Source organism: Panthera leo, chromosome D1 (assembly GCF_018350215.1).
Source record: "Panthera leo isolate Ple1 chromosome D1, P.leo_Ple1_pat1.1, whole genome shotgun sequence".
NCBI classification, from domain to species: Eukaryota; Metazoa; Chordata; class Mammalia; order Carnivora; family Felidae; genus Panthera; species Panthera leo.
The window spans coordinates 27145622-27173017 of NC_056688.1; the positions used below are offsets into that span (position 1 = coordinate 27145622).

Consider the following 27396-nt stretch of genomic DNA (forward strand, 5'->3'; position numbering starts at 1 on the left):
GTGTTCCTGGGAATTCGTCCTTCTGACGATATGACATTTACAGGGACAATTCTTGGTTCTGGGTCTTTTAGGGGACTCTGTGATGAAGAAACAGGAGGGACGTTGCAACGGGAGGGGTGAGGCGGGCCTAGGATGGGGAGGGGAGGGGAGGGGTCAACGGTGAGTCTTCATTCCCAGCTCCTGACCCTAACTGCCCTGAGATAAAGGCCTTGACCCAAGGAGCAGACAGATGTCGATCGGGACGGAAGTAACTGGTGTATGGGGGCACTGGGGCATAACGCGAGGGCAAAATGCGAACCGAGACTGTAAGCGTTGGTTTCTCTAGCCAGCCCACGCCTCCTGCCTCAGCTCAACGCCACTCCCTCCCCGCCAAGTGGCTCTTCGCTCTGGAGGCGGGACCGAGTTCTCCGGTGGCCCCTGGAGGGAGGTTCGGGCTGCAAGCTTTGGGAGGCTGGGAGGGGAGAGAGGGAGGGGCGCTGACTGGGCAGTCCAAAGAGGAGGGGGCCTTTAATAGGCTCGCCCAGCTCCTGGCTCTCAGCGCAGCGAGTGGCTGCGGTTCGAAGTGGCCCGGCACCTCCCTCTAGTTCTCGGCTGCAAATCTCTGTCCTTGCACTTGACAGCGATTGTACTCAAGCTCCCAGGGCGCGCTTTGCTTGGAAAGGCACAGGTAGGAGGCGCGGGCTGTTCGGTGCACGCTCACTGCTCTGGGAGGAGTCTCTCTCCCTTTGCTCTGCTTTCTGGGAGCTGCGGACTGCCCCGGAGCGTTGGTGGTTCCCGTGTGCCTGCTGCAAGGAGACTCGCCGGCGGCCGGGGAGCCGCGCCGAGCCCTTCTGAGAGTGCGGCAGTGCGCTGCCCGGCGCCATGCTTCTGCTGGGCATCTTAACCCTGGCTCTCGCCGGGGGACCCGCTGGCGGGGCAGAACCAGAGCAGGAGGTGGTGGTTCCCATTCGACTGGACCCGGACATCAATGGCCGCCACTACTACCGGAGGGGTCCCGAGGACTCCGGGCACCAGGGACTCATTTTTCAGATCACAGCATTTCAGGAAGACTTTTACCTACACTTAACTCCAGATGCTCAGTTCCTGGCGCCCGCCTTCGCCACTGAGCATCTGGGCGTCCCCCTCGCGGGACTCACCGGGAGCTCTGCAGACTTGCGACGTTGCTTCTACTCTGGGGACGTGAACGCCGAACCAGACTCCTTCGCCGCTGTGAGCCTGTGCGGGGGTCTACGCGGAGCTTTTGGCTACGGAGGCGCCGAGTATGTCATTAGCCCACTCCCCAACGCCAGCGCGCAGGCAGTGCAGCGCAACAGCCAGGGCGCACACCTCCTCCAGCGCCGGGGCGCCCCTGGCGGGCCACCCGGAGATCCCACCTCTCGCTGCGGGGTGGCCTCAGGCTGGAACCCCGCCATCCTGCGGGCGCTGGACCCTTATAAGCCGCGAGGGACCGGCTTAGGAGAGAGTCGCAGCCGGCGCAGGTCCGGGCGCGCCAAGCGCTTCGTGTCTATCCCGCGGTTCGTGGAGACACTGGTGGTGGCAGACGAGTCAATGGTGAAGTTCCACGGCGCGGACTTGGAGCATTACTTGCTGACGCTGCTGGCCACAGCGGCGCGACTCTACCGCCATCCCAGCATCCTCAACCCCATCACCATCGTTGTGGTCAAGGTGCTACTTCTTGGAGACCGCGACGCCGGGCCCAAGGTCACGGGCAATGCGGCCTTGACGCTGCGCAACTTCTGCGCCTGGCAGAAGAAGCTGAATAAAGTGAGTGACAAACACCCAGAGTACTGGGACACAGCCATCCTCTTCACCAGGCAGGTGAGTTAGATGATCTGTCACCTCTTTGGACCCAGATAACCCCATTTTCTTAGGGTCACCGTCCTTAGCTCTCCAAATGCCCTTTGTGCCAAGCAAGTGACCCCGGGTTAAAATTTTGTTGATCTCTCCCGTCTCCCACTTTGGTTCTAACAGGGACAGTCCGCTCCTAGGCTCCGTGGAGCGTCGGCTCACGCGCATCTGGATGCACGTGGGCTGTCGGAGGAGCGCCTGCAACTTCAGAAGGTGTTGGCCTGGCGTGGCCAATCAGCGCCTCCTAGATCAGGCGCGGAGGGGCCGGTACCCAGGAAGTTGCCGCCCCGGAGCCGCAGTGTATCTCCAAGGCAGATAGGAGGCGCTCTGAGGATGGTGTTGGAGGGGTCGGGAAAGGTCCGCCCCTATTCAACCAGGGCGTCTAAATCCTTCCACACAGCTCTTCTGAGGCTTCTTTTCTCTTCTTGTGAAACTGGAAGGTGATGCAAGCATTCCAGTTCGGAGCCTGGCTACATTTCTTCTGGGTAACATGTTCAGTTATCCTCTGTCCTGGGCCTGGAAAACCTGGATTGGGACGAAGGGAATCAATTGGGATATTTTGTGGGTTGAAATGAAAAAGACAGACTCAAGTACTGGGAGCATTCCGTCCTTCTTTGCTGCTTCTCCTGTACCCTTGTGTGCTGGGCCTGCCTTCTATTTGAGGGGATTCCAGTCCATTCAGAGCAGGCCATCTAGTTGAAGCACCTGTTTGGAGGTTGGAGTTTCAAGTGGAGTTGCACTTGGAGCCGAGTTGGGAAAAATCTCTCAATTTTCCCATTTCCTTCTTGGCCGAGGGTGACCCATTTGCCCTGATGTGTGTTATGGAGCAGAGCAGCAGAGGTTACTTATGACACCGATTCACTGAAACTTCTGATGACCACACTTGACTATAGGGCTCCAGTTTCTGCCCCTGGCAGTGTGCAGGTGGTGTGAGCTTAGTAAAGAGCATCTGGAGACCCCAGGTGCAGGACTGGAAAGGTACTGAGTGTTGGGAATGGAAAGATGGTCAGATCACAGAAGCACCTCTGCTCTTTGCTATGGCTTTATGAAAATTTACATTCACAGGTATTGTGGTGACTGGGTACGTTGAAGATTTTGGATTCTTGAAATTTCTCAGATTCATGGGACTGGGAGGAAGAGGGGCATCCAAGTGACCCACTTCCTCTGATTTTGGGGGTTGCAACTTGAATTGGTGCCATGCTCTTGTTTTGTTATTGTCATAACCACGTCATTCTGGGAATGGCACAGAATCCTTGGTTACCCATGGGGCTCTCACTCTCCACTGTTTCCAAAGGCCACTCAGAGCTGCACTGGCACACACCGGGCTGGAGCTAAAGTCTTCCACACTAACCCATTTGGCACCGCCTGTCCCCTCCTGGAATTGAACTTCCTCTTTTCCCAGCCTTCTCCTCCCACCACCTGGTTCCTCTAGGGAGGTCTTTGGCCTGAGTCTGTTTCCTTGCACTCATTCTTCCAATTGAGGTCTGTAGAGCTGCCACTGCCCAGCCCCTGCACACACTGTCTGAGTCATGGGGAAACTGCAGAGGAGGTGGCTTCGACCTCTGCACACAGACCAACTCGGCAGTCAGATTGCTGGGGGGGAAAAAGCAAAGGCCAAGAACAGGATATCTTAATGGGCAAAGCAGCTGTTGGCCCATCTGCTACCTGGGATGCCCCTGTGAAGGTCACTCAGTGCTTCTAACGTAACAGACCTCAGTCTCCACCGCTTTGTGGTTAGGTTGACTTTTGGAGCCAGCCCTAGAAAGAGGACTCCTGCTGGGAGTATGGGCCACATCATCAGAAGGATTCGCGTTTTAAAGAAGAAGCAATCAAGCAGCATGACAGCTTCTGTTTGTCAGTGGTGTCTAGACCCAGGGGCTATGCTAACCATGCATAATGGGTACAAGATGCATGGCCACTTGGGTCAGAAGCAGTGATGTGCAAGATGAGAATTTTGGAAGCTGTCTTTCTCTTAGGCTTCTAGAGGGCGAAGCCAGAAAGTGGGGAAGCTGTGTTGGCAGGACCGACATCCAGGTATGTGCTTAATGCTTTCGAGTAAACATCTCTGCCTCGCCTCCTTGCCAGCACAGACTTCAGGGCCTGCAGCATTCTCAGGGTCTTAGGAACTGCTCATTCCTGAATTCCCCTGGGGAAGGTACAGTATGTGGTGAGAACACGAGCCTGCAGCTGCTCTTTGTAGATGAAGGCAGATGTGGTCTCCGGGAACCTGGAGGAGTCTCCTGCTGCACTCCAATGCAAGAGAAACTTGTGTTTTACTTTGTAAGGTTTAGTAGTAATCCTTTAAGTCGGGTATGAACTTCCCTGATTATTGTAATGTTGGTGTAAGCAATGCTTTTTCAAACTAAAATGAGGATATATATATATATATATGCATATATATGTATATATATATATATATATATAGGATATGCAGTAGGATTGCATATCTATCTATCTATATCTATATCTATCTATCTATCTATCTATCTATCTATCTATCTATATTTACAGTTGACCCTTGAACATGGGTTTGAACTGCATGGGTCTACTTACAGGTGGACTTTTTCCAATACAGTATAGGACTATAAATGGATTTTCTTTTATGATTTTCTTAATAACAATTTCTTTTCTCTAGCTTACTCTACTGTAAGAGTACAGCGTATAATACATATAGCATACAAAACATGTGTTAATTGACTGTTACTGGTATGTTTTGGTCAGCGCTAGGGTATTTGTAGTTAAGTGTTTAGGGAGCCAAAAGTTATGTGTGGATTTTCGACTGCAATGGGGGTCAGTGCCTCTAACCCTCATATTGTGCAAGGGTGAATTGTATATGGTTTGTTTGGATAACAAGTTTCTAGAAATGTGCTTATTTTGTTAATCACCTTTGGTCTATAATGGATCTTGAACTGTCAGACATCTTTAGAGTCACCTATTCCTTGGTTGCCCCAGAAAATTCTGAAAAATGGCTGGTGACTCTGATAGCACACAGGAAGGAAGCAGGGAAGGGTCAGTCTCCATCAGACTGTACTTCCTCCTATGAGGAAGAGGCGAGAACAGTACCTGTAGAGCTCCAGGTGCCAGGTACCTGAAGGGGGAACAGTGGGAGCATTGGGACTGATGGGCACTGGAGCACCCCCGTTGACCCACTGTCAGAGTTGCTGTGCATGAAAACAAGTCTGGGCCCAGGCTATGGGGAGACGCTGCTGTCCTCTTGGCGGGCAGAGGGAGGGGCGTGGGGTGTTGAAATCAAAACACTGGAAAGACATGACCCAGGGAGGAGACTTTGCTGTGCACAAAGGAGAAAAAAAGAATTGATCATACAACAAATATTTTGGCAATTTGAGGAGTTTTCTTAAAGATTCAGAGTCAGTTCACGGTCTTGGAGAAGGAGTGCACATCTGATTCTGCAAAGCAATCAGTCTCCAGACTCATAACAGCAGGGTGAGGTCAGCACGGGATTGGAACCAGGATCTGTGGAGAATTACAGCCAGTCTTTCTGGGTGGACATTCATTTCCGTGAGAAGACAAGTTTCAGTGGCTTCTTGTTGCCTTGGGCAGCAGGAATGAGGTATTTGGTGCTGGGGCTCAGTAGGACTGCATTTCTCTCAGTCTGCTCTCCCTTAACCTCCGATGCCTCTGCAATTTGGGTAACTTTGTGGCAGACTAGCTTTCGTGAATTTATTCTACATTTCAAAAGTGCTTATTGAGCAGCTGTTATTTCCAGGTACTGTCCTGGGCTGTGGGGGTACAGATATTAAGATGTGGCCTCTAGCTCTCAGGAATTCACTGGATATCTGGGAGCCTGACAAGGAAATAGCTCATTACACAAGGGTGTGTTAAGTGCTATGGGGGAGGCATGAGCCCTCTGTTGGAAGTCCGGTGGGGGATTGTTCTTCTTGTGGCTAGAGCCAGGAAGGCCCTCTGAGGGAAGGGGACAAGGGACAGGTGGCAAGAAGGTATTGGGCTTGGGAGCTGGTGGTGATGGGAAAGGAAACTTGTTTCCTGCGTTGCAGGAGTCCCTCTTCTCCATTCCACCATCTGTTTTGCTATTTGTAACATTTTCTCCTTTGAACAGACTTTGTTTTTTAGGATTTGCCATTTGTGGTTTTTCTGCATGAGTATTCCTTCATTTACTTTATTTATTCTGTTGCACTTATTTTTTTTTTCAAATTTATTTATTTTGAGAGTAAGAGTGCACGAGTGGGGGAGGGGCAGAGAGAGAGAGAGACTCCCAAGCAGACTCCACACTGTCAACTCAGAGCCCCATGTGGGGCTCAAACTCATGAACCATGAGATAATGACCTGGGTGGAAGCTGTATGTTCAACCAACTGAGCTACCTGGGCGCCCCTATTCTGTTGCACTTAGTAGGACTGTATGCCGTTCCCTCCCCATCTCCTCCCCTCACCATTTTTTCTATGCTCTTGTTCCTCCTCTTTTGAGATTCTCCAGGGCAGGCTGCTTGCCATTGTTCTCTTCTCTTCTGTTTCCTTCATTCATGTCCTCACCTTTCTGCCTCTTAGTCCCCAGCTTGGTGCTTACCTTGTTTTGGCCTTGAGTAGTACTATGTTTTATGGGGGCACATGCGTGTATTCTATACTGTGTAGAGAGGAACAGCACTCTGGAGGCTCAGTTGAGATAGAGGCTAGTTCTTTCTATAATAAATGACTTGCCATATGACAGTGAAATTTAGCGTTCAATTAAAAAAAGGTAATAAGGGGCGCCTGGGTGGCTCAGTCAGTTAAGCGTCCGACTTCGGCTCAGGTCATGATCTCGCGGTTCGTGAGTTCAAGCCCTGCGTCAGGCTCTGTGCTGATGGCTCAGAGCCTGGAGCCTGTTTCAGATTCTGTGTCTCCCTCTCTCTCTGACCCTCCCCCGTTCATGCTCCGTCTCTCTCTGTCTCAAAAATAAATAAACTTTAAAAAACATGAAAAAAAAAGTAATAAAATGATAACATGTATTTTACACATATCTCCTAATACAATAAAGAGAGTTATAGTTTTGTCAGAATCTTTTGGAAGTTGGACCTTGGAAGATATTAGCAAAGAGGGGTACCTGTAGCTTTGGTATTTAAGAGTTTGTAAATCTTTATCACTGAATGGAAACTGAACACTACTTCTGGGAGGGAGGAGGGAGGAGGGAGGAAGGGGAATAGGAGAGGAAGGAGTGGAATATGGTTGCTCCCAGACTTGGAAGGTGATTGTTCTTCTCCCTCCTTCTTTTACTTATACCAAATAAGGAAGCCTATATTAATAATGGAGGATGGGGGAGGAAGTTTGGAGGAAGGAGTGTGCACCAGAATCTTTTTTTTTAAATTTAAATTCCAGTTTGTTCACATAGAGTGTAATATTAATTTCATGTATATGAGTTAGTGATTCAGCACTTCATACAACCCCTGGTGCTCATCATGAGTGCACTCATTAATCACCATCACCTATTTAACCCATCCCCCCACACATCTCCCCTCTGGTAACCATCTATTTTTTCTCTATAGTTAAGAGTCTGTTTCTTGGTTTGTGTCTCTCTTTTTGATTGTTTGTTTTGTTTCTTAAATTCCACATATGAGTGAAATGATATGGTATTTGTCTTTTTCTGACTTATTTCACTTAGCATAATATTCTCTAGCTCCAACCATGTCATAAATGGCAAGATTTCATTCCTTTTGATGGCTGAGTAATATTCCATTGTATGTATATACCACATCCTCTTTATCCATTCATCAGTTGATGGGCACTTGGGCTGTTTCCATAATCTGGCTTTTGTAGATAATGCTGCTATAAACATCAGGAGGAATGTGCACCAGAATCTTCTTCTTTCTTTTTATTGAACGCTGGTTTAGACAGGAAGGCAAATGAGGTTTTCTCCCTCCTTTGGTCTTGCTCTCATCCTGTCTTTGAACTTCTTGGTAGATGTTTGTGCCACTCATGGTGCTTACCCACACTTTGCCTTGATGCCTGGTCTTGGCTGTGTGGCACAATGGAAAGAACATGGAGTCAGGCAGAGTTGAGTTTCAGTCCTGCCACTTGACTTTTAGCAATGGTCATTGAACGAATCAGCCACCTGGACTCCACTTTCCTTATCCATAGAAGGATAATGATGATGACAATGGTACTGAACTTAAAGGCATTATCAAGGATAAGTTACTGGGTTTTCCAGAATAGGCACCTGTTGTTATCACTACCTTTGTGGTCTGTCAGTATGTTTGTTGTTGTTGAATAATTATCTACAGATCCTTTGCCAGAACTTACACTTGGGATGGCCCTGTTTTAAAGCATTCTGTCTCATTGTACTTGTAAGTACACTTAATACATGTCTGTTTTTGTGTGAAAATTATGGACTCAGTACATTCCCACTGACTTGTAAACTCCTTTAAGCAAGGAGTGCTGATTTGTAGGGGCACGTGAACCCCAATGTTTATAGCAGCACTATCAACAATAGCCAAATTATGGAAAGAGCCCAAATGTCCATCACCTGTTGAATGGATAAAGAAGATGTGGTATATATACACAATGGAATACTACTCAGTGATGAAAAAGAATGAAATCTCACCATTTGCAATAGACATGGATGGAACTGGAGGGTATTATGCTAAGTGAAATAAGTCAGTCAGAAAAAGACAGATATTGGGGGTGCCTGGGTGGCTCAGTCGGTTAAGCAGCTGACTTCAGCTCAAACCATGATCTTCAGTTTGTGAGTTCAAGCCCACATTGGGCTCTGTGCTAACAGCTCAGAGCCTGGGGCCTGCTTCAGATTCTGTATATCCCTCTCTGTGTCCTCCTCATTCTCTGTCTCTGTCTCTCTCTCTCAAAAATAAGTAAACATTAAAAAATTAAAAAAAGAAAAAGATATCTTATGTTTTCATTCATATGTGGAATTTGAGAAACTTAGCAGACCCCAGGGGAAGGGATGGAGAATTATTTTAAAAAATAATAAATGAATCTAAAAAATAAATAAATGAATCTAAAAAAAAAAAAAGACTTTTTTGTGTCTTTGTAGCCCCTCCAGTGGGCCGTGCATGCTGCCGTTGTTCAGTATGTATTCATGGGAGGAAGGCACTGATACTAGTGAAAGGAGTGTGTGTAGCTCTGGGTGCTTAGGTAGCTCACCTGCCTTCCTGGGGATCATTAACTCAGTGTTTTCAGCTGTCAGGCTGCAGGGTTGGGAGGGGTCAGGTTCTTCTGGCATTTCGTGTTGGCTCTTTGCCATCAGCTTTTGCCCTGGAGAAAGGAGAGGCCCCAGCAGGGAGCCAGCAGACAGGGTGCACAGGAGGGACGGGGTCAGTGTGTCAGTGCAGGTGTGGGGCAAGGAGCCAGGAGCTTGCTCAACCAGGAAAGGGGTGCAGGCGCTGCTCTAATAGCACTCTTGGCAGTCAATCCTGTCATTCCCCTCTCCCCGGGCCTCTCCCAGGCCTCTCCCTCTTCAGTGGCCAACCTGTGCTTTGGGGGCTGAGGGTATGGGCTGGAAAGTCTTGCCATCTTGAGATTCCCCAGCCCCTTCATCTCTGGAAGCAGTACTGATGTGAGGGAAGCATTCAGCTCTCAGGCGGCACTTCTGGATTTCAGTCTTCACTCTGCCCCTCCCTTCCTGTCTGACCTTGGGCTCACTGATCCTGGGCTAGTAACTTACCTTCTCTGAGCCTCATGTGTAAAATGGGGCCTGACAATGGCATCTCCCTCATAAAGCTGTTGTACAGATTCAAGAACTAATACAGGAAAGCTCTTAGAACAGTGTCTGGCACCTGGTAGCAGCTCAGTGTTAGCTATTAACATTGTATTCGATATGTATCCTCTCTTGAACTGATGATTTCCAGAGAAAGCTTGGTCTTCCTGCATGCTTTGGATTTCTCTTATTCTTGTCTTAGTTACCTTGGTCTCCCACTGTAACACCATTTTGTACATCTTGAGGAATTAATATTCTAGCGAAACCCACTCTGCTGATAGATGTTTCCAGAGTGGGTTCTCTTCTTCACCAGGCATCCCTAGTCCCATTGCCCAGACACCCAGAATTGCTATTTTTTTCCCCTACTTCTAGCAAAGCAAGGCCCTCCCATGCTTAGGGATTACAAACAGAGGTAGATTTGGGGTTGGATGAGGAAATACAGAGATGCACGCCAGAGATTCAGATGGGAAACAAGTTAAAGGCACAATATTAATACAAGCGCAGGGTGGTTTTCAACAGTACTTATGCTATCCTAACTAGCGTGCTGTGGTTCAGACCAAAGACCCCTGCTGGCCTTGGTGTCAAAAGGGTTCAGTAGCTCATTCTTTAGTTAATAGCTGTATGGCTTTGGGTGAGTTCATGGAGCTTCAGTTTCCTCATCTACAGAGTGAGAGGTTGACTCCCAAGTTGTGTGAGTACAATACTTGGAAGCTGCAGTGTGGCCATGAATATAAGCACTGGCCCACATGCTTATGAGTTCATAATGAGTAGGAAGTTGGCTGCATGAGAACACATATCTTCTGCTGCATTAAAAAAAAAGTTAATGTGCTTGATTTTTGTGGGTCCTCCACCCCATACTGCTGGAAAATATGAGCATCTCAGTATGTGGCTGGGGAAATGAGAGGAGGTGGGAAGGAGGGCCACGAGGAGTTGTGGTGAGGCGTGGAGGGAGTGGGCATGGTAAATGTGGATTGGGCCACTGCAAGGTGCTTGCTTTCAAGTCATGGCTCTCCAATCCTAAATTATTTTATGAAAAGGTGCAGTGAGAAAACAATAACCTGGGAAGACCAGGGTCTTGGCCAAGATGATTCTTGGGTCATCTGGAACAGCAGCTGTAGCTTCAAGGAGAAATGGCAAATTACCAGAAATAGTGAGGCAGGTAGGGGCTGGGTGGGAAGTGCCTCCACCCTCCAGGCAGAAGGAACCAGAACAGTTTCTATTTCTGGAGACAAGGGCCTGAGCTGAAGAGGTTAAGGCAATTTGAGTGCATCTGAGTTCATTCCAGAAGGGTGGAGACATTCAGTGCCACAAATGAGGCACTACTGAGCCCTGCACACCCGCCTGTAGGCGTTCAAAGAACTAAGATCCAGCAATTCTTCATTTGAGTCCCTGGCTGGGGGAAGAGAGCCAGGCAGAGCCCCTGACCCCAAACAGCTGCATCTTCCCACAATGAAGACACTGGTTACTGCAAGCCTGCTGCTCTCAGCTACACCCTGACCCTCAGGAAATCTGTCGGCTCCTTCCTTGTTCCTCTTGTTTGATCCAGGGAAACCGGGATTTCTTGATGGAAAGAACAGGTTGCTCCTGGCCAGGAAGGGTCTGCAGCTGCATGTCTATGCTCCAGAGAGAATCCACCCTCCCAGAGAAGAATGGAGGCCTTTTTTTTTGGCTTTAAGGACCTTCCAGCGGCAGAGGCGGGCTGCTGGGCAGTGGAGCTCCAGTGGCTGCTTAGACCCCAGTCTGAGCTGTCAGTCTGGTCTCACCATTTCTGCTGAGCAGAGCAGCAGATGGGATTCTGAATGTCCACATGGGTGACCTTCACTTTTCTGGGAGTTCGTTTCACGGATTAGTAGACAAGATCATCCTTAGGGTTCTTTCCATTCTAGAAGTCTATCATTGTGTGTGTTCCTTTCATAACCTACAGGGCCAGAAGGGGTTGAGCACCCTGGGATCAGGGAAGGAGCAGAGGAGACTGAGGCCTGAGGAGAGAAGTGACCTGCCCCAAAACACACATCTACTTAGCGGTGGGGTCAGGGCCAGAGTCTAGGCTTTTCCATCCTTGTTCCCATGCCTTTTCTCTTACACAAAGCCTGCAGTGAGTGTGCATGGTGGCCCCAGGATGGTGTCATGTTTGTCCTACAGGCTCTCCCTATGGGCTGTGACCACTAGACGAGAATTTTCAGAGACCCCTGCCTTAGTGGGGAGGCTGTACTATAGTGTCTAGGGATGAATGGGCCCAGCCCCCTCCCCCTTCCATGCCTCTGTGCAAACCTCTGTTCTTTCCTTCTTTGTCCCCTGCCTTCTTCTCCCTCTGTTCCCAAGCTGATCCGTGTGACCCCACCCTGTTCCTCAGCAGTTGTGTTCCTTAAACTGCTTGTCAGGTGAACTTCCCCTCCCAGGTTTTGATAGCAGTTCTCCTCTAGGTCTCAGAACTCTGAAGGAAGGAGAACTTTCTGGAAGAGTAAGCCTTTGGAAAGGGAAGAGTACTTGGAAGAGAGGGAGTTTGAGGTTCACCCTGAAGGGTTCCCAGAAATGGCAGACATGCCACATGTGAGCCCAGGACAGCAGATCAAGGCCAGGTGTCCACCGCTCATGGTTGACCTGTGTATTCTGGAGTCTGATCACCCTCCCAGTTCTTTGGCCAGAGTTAACGCTCATTAGGAGGTGTGACTATCACCTGACCGTGGGAAGCCAAGTTTGACTGCTCAGGTGGTAAACTTTGGAAGGCTCTGGATTAAATTTTGCTGATTTTCTGTACTATGACCACTTTTCCTCCTATGCCTCCTGGCCCCACTAACTCTGCTGCCCAGCTGTTCCCCACCGTCAGCATGTGCATGCACACGCATGTGCACACAGCCCTAAAGAGAAATAAGATTGAGAACAGTTCTGGGTGTGTTTATGTGAATGCCTTGGCTACCACAGGGAACACACACCACTCTTTCTCCTGGGAATTCACTTAGGAGCTGGTGACCAATCAGCTGTGACATGGTGCAAAGAATGCTGGTACCCAGTCGTACAGACCCCAGTGCACATTTCCGCTCTGTGACCTGGGCCTCTCTGAGCGTCAGCTTCCTTGTCTGTGGAAGGTGATAATAGTAGTCATTCTTCCAGTGGGATGTTGTGAGGATCAAGTAAGGTCATGCACGTTAAGTACACACACAATGTCAGCATTTAATAAATCATCGCCGTGATTAACTGTGAGCATGGGCCTCAGTTTTCACCTTTGACAAATAGGTATAATGATGTATCTGCCTCCTAACACTCTCTGGAGGATTAAAATGAGGTGATACATGTAATAGTTTCTTGTAAACTGTGAATGAAGACAAGGATGTAATGGAGAGAATACCGGTATCACTGATTCAACAGTGTCTTCTCTATTGTGATTAAGTATCTTGTCCTGTTTCCAACTCCTGGGCTCTTAAGATATGTAGGTGCATTGATGGCTCAATAAGTTTATTAAGATATCCATCCCCAGAAGTGCTCAGGGTTGTTGCAGGAAGTCCTAGTTTCTGATGCAGGTTTCAGTACAAAAAAGAGGGACTGTCTTAGGTGGCAGTTCATTTATTTTTTGTTCCTAGCAGCCGCTGAACCAGTGGTCCCCTTGAACTTCTGTAGCCAGTTGAGCTATGTCTGGATAGGAGACTGTATCTGCCTCATTCTGCCTCCTCCCAATTCAAGGAAGCCAAATCTCTGGCTTGGGCGGGTCCTTGGCCCATGACACTTTGGCTGAGAATCTGAGCTTAATTCACGGTTGTCCAGTCACTCTGCAAGGACCGAGACTGCTCAGAGCTGACTCTGGATGAGGAACACACTTGCCTTCCACTCCCACCTGCCTCAGTTATCCATGACTGGAACCTCACCCAGCTGTAGGAGTCGCCATTTTCTGGTTTGGAAGTCTGTCTCTATATAAAGCAATGACCTTGTAGTTTAATTTTGTACCTCCTAATTTCCTCCCACAGGATCTCTATGAGTAGGATTTGGGCACAGTCTTCTCAGTGAGCCATAGGGCTTTCTTCCTGATGCTTCCTCCCTCAGTCTGGGTTGATTCTATGTGTAGCCCTGCAACCCCCTGAGAGAAAGGACCTGGCTAGGAAGGTGCTGGACTTCGTTAGACTGGGAGTTGGGATGAGCTGAGCATCCCATAGGATGCCTTTCTTTCCTCCAGGCTCCTTCTGTACCCCATCCTAATTTCTGCCTGGCTTCTTGCTTCTCCCCCACCCTGGCAGGACCTGTGTGGGGCCACCACCTGTGACACGCTGGGCATGGCTGATGTGGGCACTATGTGCGACCCCAAGAGAAGTTGTTCTGTGATCGAGGATGATGGGCTTCCATCAGCCTTCACCACTGCCCATGAGCTGGGTAAGGTTGGAGGGTACTCTTGGGTACAGGGAGGAGAGCTCCCCTCTGGGGTCCTTCTGGGTTTTCCCTGGGTGCTTTGGTCAGGGGGTAGACATCTGTCTTTGCTTCCTCATGTCCTGAAGCTTTAGGGATCCTTTCTTAGGGTCAGAGTCTGCCTTAGCAATTGCTTGGTTTTATTTTTTCTGATTGCCACAGCCCAGTTGGCCAGCAATATTGTCTGACTCAGCAGTCAGAGTATCTCATCAATTAAGCATGAAGGGGAGAATATATTAGATAACACTGCTGCTCTCATTGAGCCCATAGCCTGATGGACAGGACAGAGAACACAAGAACACCATCTTAACATTTGCAAAGCAGTCAGTCTATCACTAGGTAGAAATGACCAGCCTGAAAATTGCTGACATGGGCTCTCTAGCTTCCTCAGCTGAACTGCCCTCCCCTCCCCTCCGCCCTGCTGCTTTAAAACTGCATAGCCCACATCCTTCTGCCCTCTGAGTCCTCTTGCCTCGCCCCACAGGCCACGTGTTCAACATGCCCCATGACAATGTGAAAGTGTGTGAGGAGGTGTTTGGGAAACTCCGAGCCAACCACATGATGTCCCCAACACTCATCCAGATTGACCGTGCCAACCCCTGGTCAGCCTGCAGTGCTGCCATCGTCACCGACTTCCTGGACAGTGGGCATGGTAAGCCAGAGTGACAGAGGAGGGACTTCGGGGTTGTCACTGGAGTGACTGCTCACTACCTCTCTGCACCTGTCCTCTGTTACCTAAGGTGTGCATGAGCCCAAAGAGTTGGGCTCTCAAGGGAGTCCATTCCACTGGCTCTTGCTTCAATGTCTCCCTATCATTCAGACTCACGGCTAGCTGAGCTCACCTTTCTCAACTCATCTTTGATGAATGTCCTTGGCTCCCTGTAGGTGACTGCCTCCTGGATCAACCCAGCAAGCCCATCTCCCTGCCTGAGGACCTACCGGGTGCCAGCTACAGCCTGAGCCAGCAGTGTGAGCTTGCCTTTGGTGTGGGCTCGAAGCCCTGTCCCTACATGCAGTACTGCACCAAACTGTGGTGCACTGGCAAGGCGAAGGGGCAGATGGTGTGCCAGACCCGCCACTTTCCCTGGGCAGATGGCACCAGCTGTGGCGAGGGCAAGTTCTGCCTCAAGGGGACCTGTGTGGAGAGACACAACCTCCATAAGTATAGGGTGAGTGTGCTGGAGCTGAGCGGGAGGCAGGGGGTGGACTCGGAGGCCTCCAGTGGGAACAGGTTTGCTGTGTAGCCATAGTTGTGTCACATTGCTGCACTGTGCCTCCATTTACCTGTCTGTGGTCCTATCCCTTTCTTGACTCTAAGCCTGGAGGCAAGAGATATGGTAGGTCAGAGAACTTGGTGAGGCCTTAGACATGTGAGGAAAGTCTTTCATGTGGAATAAGGGGGCCCAGCCCTGAGTTCTGTGCCTTATCCTACCTGGGGAGGAGTGAGCACTGAACCCAAAGCCAATCACTAGATATTTGGCATTCCTCACTTGTTGGCTTCTTCCAACCTCCCCTTATCAGCTATTTCTTTTTCTTATGATAATGATGACTAAATTTATTGAGCACTCACTCTAAATTCTTTATTTAAACTTTTTAATGTTTATTTTATTTTTGGGAGAGAGAGAGGGAGAGGGAGAGAGAGAGACAGACAGACAGACTGTGGGTGGGAGAGGGGCAGAAAGAGAGGGAAACACAGAATCTGAAGCAGGCTCCAGGCTCTGGGCTGTCAGCACAGAGCCCAACGCAGGGCTCGAACCTGTGAACTGCAAGATCATGACCTGAGCCGAAGTCAGACACTCAACTGACTGAGCCACCCAGGTGCCCCTATCATCTATTTCTGAGTGTGTTCTGTTTCCAGGGAACTCTGGGCCAGAGGTGAACCAGGCTCAGAACTGAAAGGAAACAGACGTTTGGGCAAGCTTCAGTAATTTGCTACATTCCAAACCAAGTTTCTGTCGTGATTGTTTTTTGAAGCTAAGACATAACTGAGCAAGTTATTTTTTTCATGGTAAAAAGAATAACAGTTGAATAAGAACAAATTTTAAACCCCACATATTCTCTGAATATAATAAAAACTTTATATTCTTCTGGTCGGGGGGTGAGGTCACAAAGGGATTGGGACTTTGTCGGACAGGAATAAGCAGTCCATCCTCTTTCTGGATCCTGGAGATGATGGTCCCTTCCCCATCCTTGTCTTGGATGCAGAGGGCCTTGCCTTGGGGTTTTATGTTCAGGGGGGCAATATAATACAAAAGCATTTGCCAGCACATTATCAGTTGCCCTGCGCTGGGTTTGGTACACAATTATGTAAAATATTGTTCTATGTTTTGGGAACATATATTTAATTAAGCCTTTGGCCATTTATTAGACATCATCCCACTGTATTCAGAGAACTATGTGAGGTACTGTGTGGTGGTCAGTGAAAGAAATAAAACATGGGTTGTGTCTCAGTGGGCTCACAGTCTAGTGGGGAAGCTAGAAATGTCACTGTAATCCAAGACCCAGAGAGGCATGTATTCAGTGTTAAGATAGAAGTGTGGAAACGTGTCATGGGGGAATAAGGAATGAGAGATTAATGATGATTGGGGGGGGGGTCTGAAAAAACTTTGGCAAGGAGGTCGGATTTGGAGAGGGACTTGAGGAATGAGTAGGGTCTCAACAGGCAGAGATGGAGCAAAGTCAGGGAGGTGGGGCAAGCTGGAGGGGTGGACAGGCCAGAGCTATACAGGAAACAGCTTTGGGGGTGTGGTTTGGGGCTAGTCTGGGGTTGCCTTGACCACCAGAAGGTCCCGAGGACAGGCCAGCCATGGCCAGCTCCTTCTCTTGGGAAGAGGAGTCTGGAGGATAAAGATGTTGCCCAAGAGGATACTGGATATAGGAAATGATCTGAGAAGACAGTTTTTCCACATGCTTTCTGGAATTCTCAGTCCATCAACAGCAACATCCACCATATCCTCAGTCTCTTTTCTGGACATTCCCTTCACCACCCTGGCCCTTCACAAAGGACACTGCCCTAATCAGCCAAGGTCAAAGCACAAAGCTTATCTTACTGATCACACAGCCCCAGTGCTGCCCTGGGATCTCATTTGCAAGAATCACACTCTGACTACCAAGGCCCTGTTGTCCAGCCCTCTAGTTTTGGACTCCAGCAATTCTTCAGTCCCACCTGCTCTTCCTGTGCCCTCACCAATCTCCTTCTTGAGCTGCAATTCCATGGTCCATTGTTAAAATCACTCCTTCATGTACACTCGTGGCTCCCATGCCCCTGCCTCTCTCTGTCGTACTCGCTAGGATAAACCACTGTCCTGGTGGAATCCAACTGTCACTCAACTGTGCAGGTGGAGGTGAGTGCGGCTGGAGAAAGACATGGAACCATGCTCAGTGGGTTCAGCTTAAACTAATGGCCTGACAACTTAGGGGGGCCTGCAATACTGCTCAGGAGTCATATGGTATTTTATTTCCTTTACTGCATTCACCCTCCCAACATCCTACACGATTATGTCACACCTTCGCCTCTCTCTGCCATTACCAACCCTTTCTCTTCATTTCCACTTTTGCCAGTGGCCTTTCTTCCCATCTCATTAATAAAAAAACAAGCAATCAAGTAATCAGAAGAGAACTTCCACCAACTCCCACCACCACATCCGCTGTCTGTCCTGCTTCTGTGCTTGTAATCTCTACCTTTCCTCCTTTGCTATGGATGAGCTGCCCACATTCTCATATGGGGCCTGGCGGTGCAGTGCTTTGCGCTTAGGATAGTATCCCCTCTATTCAAGGAAAATGCTCCATAAATTCTTCTGTCTCTCTCCTGCAGTGTCAGATTTCTCCTCTCTTGAGTTGAATTATTTCTATCAGGATACAAACTTGCTATAATTCCTCCCATCTTAAATAAAACTTCTCCTGATCCTACTTCCTCTCCGTAAATCAAAATCTATCTCTCTGACTCCCTTTACCACAAAGTTCCTGGAAAGAGTGGTATGAAATTTCTCTCTCCAGTTCCTGTCTTGCCATTTTTCTCTGGAGTCCATTCCAATCTGGCTTTCAGTCCCACTATTCCTCTAAAAATAACTCTAACTAAGGTCGCCAAATGGCCTCTACACTGCTTAAGGCAGTGATCGATTACCAGCCTCATATTGTCTGACCTGTTAGCAACATTTGACACAGCTGATTACTCTCTCCCCTGGGAACACAGGCTAGTGTCTTGGTTTCCCTTCTCCCTACTGGCTGCCCCTTCTGGTCCCCTTCACTGGCTCTTCCTCATATTCTTGTTTTTCCGTGTTGGGCATTCCAGCTTTCAGTCCTTAGCTCTCCTCACTATCCACACTGACTTCTTAGGTGATTCATTTAGGCCAATGGCTTTAAGTACCATTTACACTGATACATTGAAGACTCCCAGATGTGTATCTCCAGCTCAGACCTCTGTCCTGAACTACAGACTCACATGCCTCGCTGAATCTTGATTTCTCCATTCAGATAAGCATCCTAAACATAACATCTGTAAAACCAAGCTCCTGATCATCTGTCCTGAACTTGCTTTGGCAACTCCATCTTCCCGTTGCTTATGCCAACCCTCTGTTCTCTCACACCCGCCCATCTACTATTTCAGCAATTCCTGTTGATTCTATCTTCAAAACAGATGCAGAATTGAACTATTTTTCCCACCTTATCTGCTTCCACCCTGTGCTAAGCTACTGTCAACTCCCCCTTGGATTCTTGCTCTTGGCACCCTAGCTGATCTCCTTGCTGCTGGTCTTACACGTCACAGACTGTTCCCAACATAGCGGCCAGAGGGATCCTTTAAAATGTAAGTCAGGTCATGCCACATCCTCAGAACCCTTCAGGGACTTTACTCCGTGTGCTCTGGACAAGTGAGTCCTCTCTCTGCCTTCACCTCCTGTTTCTCTTGCTCATGTGATGCTGGAGCACTCCAGGCCCATCCCTCCTTAGGGTCTTTGCATTGCTCCCTCTGCCTAGAATGCTCTTTCCCTCCTATCTGCACAACTCCCTCCTGTACTTCCTTCAGGCATCTGCACCACCGTCACCTCTGCAGTGAAGTCTCCATGACCCCCTGTAATGGAGAGCAGCCCACCTCACCAAGGCCCTCTCTACCGCTCTCTCCCCAGTGCCTGCATTTAACCGCTTCTGACACTATATGCCCAGGCCTATTTTTATTGTCTATCTTCCCCTGCTGGGATGCAGTCATTTTCAGGGCAGGGATTTGATGCACACAGGGTTGACATGGAGTAAGAACTCAATAGGTATTTGGTGAATGAATGGCACATGGCAGGAGTGTTTCCTGTGAGATGAATGTTTTCTGTAGGAATAGGGTGGAAAAAGTGATGCAAATTTAAAAACAACAACGACACAACAGCATCATCTCAGAAGCTGCAGAGACAGTGTTAAGTACTGAAGGAAAACTGGAGAAAATGAGGTGTATACACAGCTCTTCAGTTTATTAGTGGTCATGTCAGGCCTTTGAGAGAGCAGCTTCCCAGGTGTGATGGGGACAAAACCCATATTACAAGGCACCAAGGAGGGAGGAGGTGGAAGGAGCGAATGTAGAGACTCTTAGGAAGTGAAAAGCCAGGAGGAGGTGGGGTGCTAGTTGCAGGAGGAGGCGGGGCTAACAGCAAGTAATTCTTTCACTGGATGAGAGACATGTTGACTCAATGAAGCAAAAGCTATCGGACAGAAGGGCAGATAGAATAACTATGCTGCATGTATGCCTAAGTTAAAGTATTTAGATTACATGCAGCCAGTTCCTGATTAGCTCCATGCGGGTTAGTCACTTTGGATGATGTATGAGAGCATTTTAATCCCAGGCTTGTACAACTAGGCCGCTTCCTTTGTTGCCCAACTGATGTGTGTTCAGGGGATGAAAACTCGCTTTACTGGCATCCTAAGAAAAACAATAATGAAGACTCTACCATTTCTCTCCCCTCTCCACCCTCTTGAAAAATGAAACAACACTGCATAGTTCACCCTGAAGCCAAACAAAGTTTTGGAATTGCTTTGTAGTCTCCTATCTTCATTTCCTCTGAGCACAAATGTTAGAACCTCTTGCAGTGAAACTTTCTCAATTTCAGCCCGATTGAGCTTAAGATCTGCTTAAGTCTGGTTTGGAGAGGAGTCTGGATTATGGATCATTTATAAATAAAAATATTCAAATATCTATGGCAACAAGGTTTTCTGGCAAGACTGGGGGCCTGCCCCTGCCTTAGATTTAGAGACTCTTGTCAATACACTAAGAGTAGGTAAGGAGAAACCCATCTTGCTCGGTGGCAAACACAGTGCTAGGAATTTTCACACACGATGTATCATTTAAATCTGTCTGATCTCACACCTGAGTATTACTGGCCCCATTTTTGCTAATGAAGCACCTTAAATTTAAGGAGGTTTCACCCCTTGCTCAAGACCACCCATGTGGTGAGGGCAGAGATGATGACAGAACTTGGCTATCTGACTCCATAGCCCAAAGGCGCTTGTCTTCTGAGTGGCCTCATTTATAACTGGGTGCAGTTGGCATTTGCTACTGACCAGGTTGAAGTGTTCTGTGGGCGCTGTGTGGACCCTGACCATTTGCTTGTCATTTTCCCCTTATGATCCACAGTGGACTTCATTCCAGTGGGACGGGATGGAATGGTGGGGGCTGTACCCGTGTAGCTGTTCTGCAGGCTCCCGGTGTGCATCTGGCTGCTGCAGGAGTATGACGGACTCTTTCTCATAGGTGGACGGTTCCTGGGCCAAATGGGAGCCCTACGGCCCCTGCTCACGCACCTGCGGGGGGGGCGTGCAGCTGGCCCGGAGGCAGTGCAGCAACCCCACCCCTGCCAATGGGGGCAAATACTGCGAGGGGGTGAGGGTGAAATACCGATCCTGCAACCTGGAGCCCTGCCCCAGCTCAGGTGAGGAGGGGAGGGCAGTGTTGGCCTGTGCCCGGGGACATCGAGGCTGGAGGGCACCCCTCCCTCATCCTCCACACTCTGGATACTTCATGGCTGCAGATTGACAGCAGTCAAGATTCTATCCCCTAGGACAAAGTCTGGAAGTGCAGAGGAGCAGATTCCTCTTGGGATCATTTCTTCCCCACTCCCCTTGGGCGGGGGTGTTTTCTTCCCTCTACTTAGGCTGGGGGGCTAAGTGGCCCAAGAGAGTGACACACTAGATGTCCTCTTAGTTAATTAAGTCTCACAAGCCCATCACTCATAAGCAGGGACTCTTTATCCAGGGTCCATGAGCTTGGAGGGGAGAAAATTACATCTCTATTTTTACTAGCCTTTTTAAATTTAAAATTTATCATTCCCTTCAGTTAGTAGTTTAGTATAGTTTTTACTTATCTTTCTATCTAAAATTATTATTTCTTTTAATTAGACAGCAAACTGCAATGCTAGTAGCACTACCCGCGACTTTGTCCCCAGTAGAGATCTTGGATATGTTCATATGACATTTCAGCTATTGCCATTTCTCAGAATGCCATTTCTTCTCATCACTACTTGAAAATGACGGTGGTTATTAGACTCACTATTGAATCTTGTTATGTACTGGGCTAACAAGGAGCACACATATCACAAATATGTTTTGATATATATTGATAGTTGTATATCAGTATAATTAGTATTATTTGTCATTGATCTAATTTATTTTATTCATGTCATAACATTCTGAAAATAGTTTCAGAAGACTCCTGAAGGATTGTGTAGCCCCAAACTGTTTAGGGTGTCTGTTATGGAGGGAATTGAAGGCGGCCCATTGCTTGGGGGTTGTGTGATTGGCTGTGACCTGCATCCTTTGGTCCTAGCCTGCTTTAGTTCTTTGAAAAGGGATGAGGATAACTCAGATGAGGGTAAGAGGTGTTGAAGGCCACAGGCACTGAGCACCCTGGGGAGGAGGGCTCTCTCTCCCCCATCACTCTTCCCTTTAGCTTCCTGCCTGTGCTTCCTCCCTCCTCAGCTTCCGGCAAGAGCTTCCGGGAGGAGCAGTGTGAGGCTTTCAATGGCTACAACCATAGCACCAACCGGCTCACTCTTGCTGTGGCATGGGTGCCCAAGTACTCAGGTGTTTCTCCCCGGGACAAGTGCAAGCTCATCTGCCGAGCCAATGGCACCGGCTACTTCTATGTGTTGGCACCCAAGGTGAGTGAGCATGGGGCAGGAGACCAAAGCAGAGACAAAGTCTTTGGGATGCATCTGGCTGAACTGCCCTTCTTTCCTTTTCTCCCTTTCCTGGGGGCACTGCAGGTGGTGGATGGTACACCATGTACTCCTGACTCCACCTCGGTCTGTGTCCAAGGCAAGTGCATCAAGGCTGGCTGTGATGGGAACCTGGGCTCCAAGAAGAAATTCGACAAATGTGGGGTGTGTGGGGGCGACAATAAGAGCTGTAAGAAGGTGACAGGCCTCTTCACCAAGCCCATGTGAGTTCTGGGTCCTGGAGCAGGGGTAGGAGGGATGAGTGGAGCTGTCCCCAGGTGGTGGAAACTTGGGTTAGACTGGGGTAAATGGGCTGTGCCCTTGGTGTAGGGGCCACTCAGACTCTTCTGGGAGTATGATATTCAGCCAGTCAGCCAGGCAATTGACAGAGATGAATGCTTGAGAAGTCCACCACTGAAAAGAAGATGATATTTAGGGAGATGGCAGAGAAACATTAGAGTCTATCTAGAGTTCTAGAGTAAGACTGGCCAGTGTTCAGATCTCAGTTACCCATTTTCTGGATGATCTTGAACATGTGACAACATCTCTGGAATTCTGGATTTCCTCACTTGTATAGTGGGCCTAACATGAATATATTTCCTATTGTGCTATTGTGAAGATTAAGGGTGTTACTCTAAGTAAAATGCTCAGTGTAGTGCTTGGTGCATAATAAATGCTCACCAAATGTTCATGATGATGATCACAAAACACAAAACATGCCTGGGGACAAAATGTGACAGCTTGCCCATCTCCCGGAGCCTGAGGCCCTGGCCTCAGGGATAAGATTGAGGTGAGAATGGCAATAAACGGCAGAGTGAGTGGCTAGGACTGATAGATTCCCTCTTCCTGGGAGATGTGTACAGGGTCAGCTGAAGAAATGTCTCTAAGCCTCTTCTATTCCCACCTCCAGAGCCTGGCTTTCTGAAGTCCAGCAGGTTCCCTTTTATTTTCAGGGGGAATGTGCTCCTTTGGAAAGTCCTGCCCCAGGTTCTGGAAGGAGCTGGAGCAAGCAGAGTCCCTGAGGTCTCAGTTGAGCAAGGCTATGGTTGGCTCTGAAAACTTGGGAGGCCAGATGCTTTGATAGAAAGGCCTAGATGGCTGTCCAGGAGCCTCAGCTGCCTCTTCTGGACACAGTGCCCTCTGCTGGGCCTGTAGGTGGGCAAGTTTTCTGGGAACAGGTGGCACTGCAGGTGGGTGGTGTTCACAGGGATCTGCAGGGGGTGACCAAGTGGAGAATTAAAGGTAAACACCCCCAGACTTGCTTCACTGGCTAAATGGCAGGCACTCCTTTCATGGACTAGTGGAGCTGGAAGGAGCCTTAGATATCATCTAGTTTGACCCCCTCACTGTATGGGTGAGGACCCTGGAACCCAGAGAGACTGATTTGTCTGAGCCACCAAGGAGGTGGTGTCCAAGCCAGGGCTTCATCTGGGTGCCCGACTCCAGGGCCAGTGTGTCTCATTACGTCTAGCCCCAGCCTTGGGCTCAGGGACTGAAGCCTTGTCTTCTGTTCCTCCTCCACCTCCTCCTCCTTCTCACAGTTAGTATATATTGAGTGCTTACTGGATGGCAGGCACTATGCCATAGGCTTTATGTGCTTTAATGAGGTATGTGTGATTATGATCTCCATTTCACAGATGAGGCAACTGACAAGCTAAGTGACTTATCCCAGGCCAACAGCTAAGCCAGTGATAGGGATGGGTCTGGCTCCAAAAACCTGTGCTTTACTCCTGCTCTAGAATTCATCACCACGTAGGGGTGTCTGGGTGGCTCAGTTGGGGAAGCATCCGACTCTTGATCTCAGCTCAGGCCATGCTCTCATAGTTTGTGAGATTGAGCCCCATGTTGGGCTTTGTGCTGACAGTTTGGAGCCTGCTTGGGATTCTCTCTCTTTCTGCCCCTCCCCTGCTCTCTCTCTCTCTCAAAATAAAGACATATGAAAAAAAAATTAAAATAAAAGAATTCACCACAGTATAAATATCCTGAATAAAAAAGGCCACAGGGTGGTACAGCCAGTGTACGCAGCTTTAGATGATGTGGTGACAATCTGAGGTACTGCCTTCCAGTTTGTGTGCCCCCTGACCTCCCGTGCTGTGGTTGAGCGGTCGCTGACATCTTGGTGACCTCCTGCAGGGGTTGTGAAAGGGGCATCAGCTATGACTTTAGAGGGGGATGAGGGCATTATGTCCAGGCAGGTGTCTAATGCACGATCCCCTTTCTCACCACAGGCATGGCTACAATTTTGTGGTGGCCATCCCTGCGGGTGCCTCGAGTATCGACATCCGCCAGCGTGGCTACAAGGGGCTGATTGGAGATGACAACTACCTGGCCCTGAAGAATAGCCAGGGAAAGTACCTGCTCAATGGGCACTTCGTGGTGTCGGCCGTGGAGCGGGACCTGGTGGTGAAGGGCAGCCTACTGCGCTATAGTGGCACAGGGACCGCGGTGGAGAGCCTGCAGGCCTCCCGGCCCATCCTGGAGCCCCTGACCGTGGAGGTCCTCTCTGTGGGCAAGATGACGCCACCCCGGGTCCGCTACTCCTTCTATCTGCCCAAGGAGCCTCGGGAAGACAAGGCCTCTCACCCCAAGGACCCCCGGGGCCCCTCTGTGCTCCACAACAGTGTCCTCAGCCTCTCCAATCAGGTGGAGCAGCAGGGCGACAGGCCCCCTGCACGCTGGGTGGCAGGCAGCTGGGGGCCTTGCTCTGCAAGCTGTGGCAGTGGTCTGCAGAAGCGGGCGGTCGACTGTCGTGGTCCCCCAGGGCTGCATGTGGCGTCTGCCTGTGATGCAGCCTATCGGCCAGTGGAAACGAGAGCCTGTGGGGAGCCCTGTCCGACCTGGGAGCTGGGTGCCTGGTCGCCTTGCTCCAAGAGCTGCGGCCGGGGATTTAAGAGGCGTCCACTCAAGTGTTTGGGCCCTGGAGGGCGGCTGCTGGCTCGGGACCAGTGCAACCTGCGCCGGAAGCCCCAGGAGCTGGACTTCTGCATCTTGAGGCCATGCTGAATAGGACTGTCCTTTTCTCCTTCTTACTCTCTGCCCAATTGGTGCTGCCACTGTTCTGACCAGCTGGAGCCATGGGCAGAGGGCAGTGGCTGGGGGTCCATGCCATGACGTCACCCACTTCCAGGGACAAGGACCAGGGACAGGGGTGAGAGGTCCCCTCTTCCTCCCTGGCCTCGGTGGGGGAAGCCAAGTGACTAATGCACAGTCTACCTCACGCCGGGCTCCTCCAGGGCCCAGTCTCTGGGAGAGGCTGAGAGGTGCGGGCACTGGGCAGAGGCGCCGGGGCCCGGTTTCCAAGGGACCTGGAGGATGGGCACCTACCAGGAAGAACTTCAGGGACCTTGGCCCCCGTCAGGGAGGCCACAGGCTGCTGGAAGAGCCATGGCCCAGCAGCTTGGCACCCTCAGGTGGCCCCGGGGGGCTCTAAGCCGTTTCTGAACAGGCAGGTTTTTATGGTGCTGTCAGCCCACCTTTTCTTTCTGACTGACAAGGACTGAATAATAAAAAATGGCTGGGGTGGGCAAAAACTGGTGGGAGAGTGGGATTAGGTATAACTGGAGCCTGGGCCACCCCGTTTGGGAAGAGGTATATGTGTAGGGGGAGTCTGGAGTTTTCTCATCGGTTTTCTACTCCTGGCCCTCCTTGAAGAGCCACCCACCTCTTCTCACTGTGTTGTCTATGACATCAGGCTGGTGGGAGGGCTTCCAAGTACATGCCCTCTGACACATTGCATATAGATATAGGAAGCCAATAGGGAGCCTACTGCCTTCTTCAAGAGGGATCTGACCATTAAAATAAGATACAAGGGATGATGGATTCTGTGGTAAAGCACGGAGTTTGAAGAGTGATGTAGGGGGTTCTGTATCACTGGTGGCTGGACTTGAACTTATGGCACACAACACCCTGGGATGGGGAGGAGGAGGCCCCAGTTTAGATGGCTTCTTCCTCCAGAGAGGCAGGTATAAATAGGGCTGCTACCTAGGGTCTGTGTTGCCTCAGAGAACCTTCAGAGTGGCCATGGTCTTGTCCCCACTAAGAAGGGCGTGGGAAATGCACAGAGGGCTAGGTGCTGAACATCCACATGCCTGCAGGTTGGTTTTCATCTGGCCAGCTACATGTGGTCTGGCTTTGGGCACATCACATGACATTGCAGTTGGATAGTGGGGTTCACTGTTTGCTACCTCAGGCTATGCTCTCTGGGAACCAACATTTGTCCCTCCCCAGGGGCAGTGGTGACCCTGGTGCTTCCAGCAGACCTGGCTGTTGTCCTCCTGTAGACTGAGCTGCCCAGACACAAAGATGATTGTGTGGTGCATTGTGTCCTGCTCCGCATAGCCCAGCCAACCACCCACTGGTGTTCCAAATATGAAGACAGGATCTCTCTCCTCAAGTGCCTTGGGGACAAGTTTCAGGTGACACCAAGAATCAATAATCTGACCCAGAAGCCCTTGGCAGCCACAATGGGAACTCCTGTCTATCCTGGAAACATGTTGGGGATATAGATACCAGGGTGTTTCCTATAGCTCCACATGGGAAGATGTTTTGGAGTTAGCAGTCTTTGGTTAAGCAGGGTATTTCTTGAAGGTGCAGCTGCTCCAGCATGTACATGGGAGATTCTGCTTCTGAGTCACGTAATATATACTGGACTTTAGCAAGGTGACATCAGAGCAAGTATCTTCCCTGGGAAAGGGGTTCATTCCTTTTATTTGGCATCCCCTAATAGCCAGAACCCACAAACCAGCCATCCAGGCAAGCCTCTGGGATGGTTTTCCAAATTCCAGCCTAACCCCAGGCTGAGCCCTTGAACAACGCTCCCCCAGAGGGGCTGAGGGCATGTGGATTTCTGAGGCAGGGCTGCAGTCACTTCTGAAGACTGAAGCGAGGAGGAATCTTCCCCCCTGCGTGGGTGAACACTGTGGGGCTGCAGCATCAAAGGGAACCCAGGGCTCTAGGGCAGATGTGGACCCCCACTAGCCGACGATAGCACTGCACCCTGTGCTTGGTGCACCCATCCTTGGTGAGGAGGTGGTGGCACAGGGGCTGTGCAGAATGGGCAGGGGAATGGGGTGGGAGGGAAGGGAGCTGCCATCAGTGGGGGTGACTGGCCCCCTAGCAGAGCAGCTTTACAAATTATTTCAAGGAGGGACAACCTATCTTGTTCCTGACACAAGCTGGGTCTCAGTGCTTTTTGCTGTTGTGATGTCTTTCTTTTTCCTTTTTTTTTTTCTTTTTAAAATAAGTATGACCAAGACAACTTGGGAGGTTTGTCTTATCCTTGACCATTTTGCTAATCCAACCATGCTC

The 27396-nt window shown here is 49.6% G+C and overlaps 1 protein-coding gene across 1 annotated transcript; it reads left to right on the forward strand.

Moving 5' to 3' along the window:
• The first annotated feature begins 823 nt into the window (after positions 1 to 823).
• On the forward strand, positions 824 to 27159 carry ADAMTS15 (ADAM metallopeptidase with thrombospondin type 1 motif 15). Its single transcript, XM_042906601.1, has 8 exons — positions 824 to 1818; positions 13735 to 13867; positions 14385 to 14552; positions 14786 to 15069; positions 20628 to 20805; positions 21851 to 22032; positions 22138 to 22313; positions 24318 to 27159. The coding sequence occupies exons 1-8, from the start codon at positions 862 to 864 to the stop codon at positions 25090 to 25092; spliced, it is 2853 nt and encodes a 950-aa protein (XP_042762535.1). The 5' UTR covers positions 824 to 861; the 3' UTR covers positions 25093 to 27159.
• Positions 27160 to 27396: the final 237 nt, after the last annotated feature.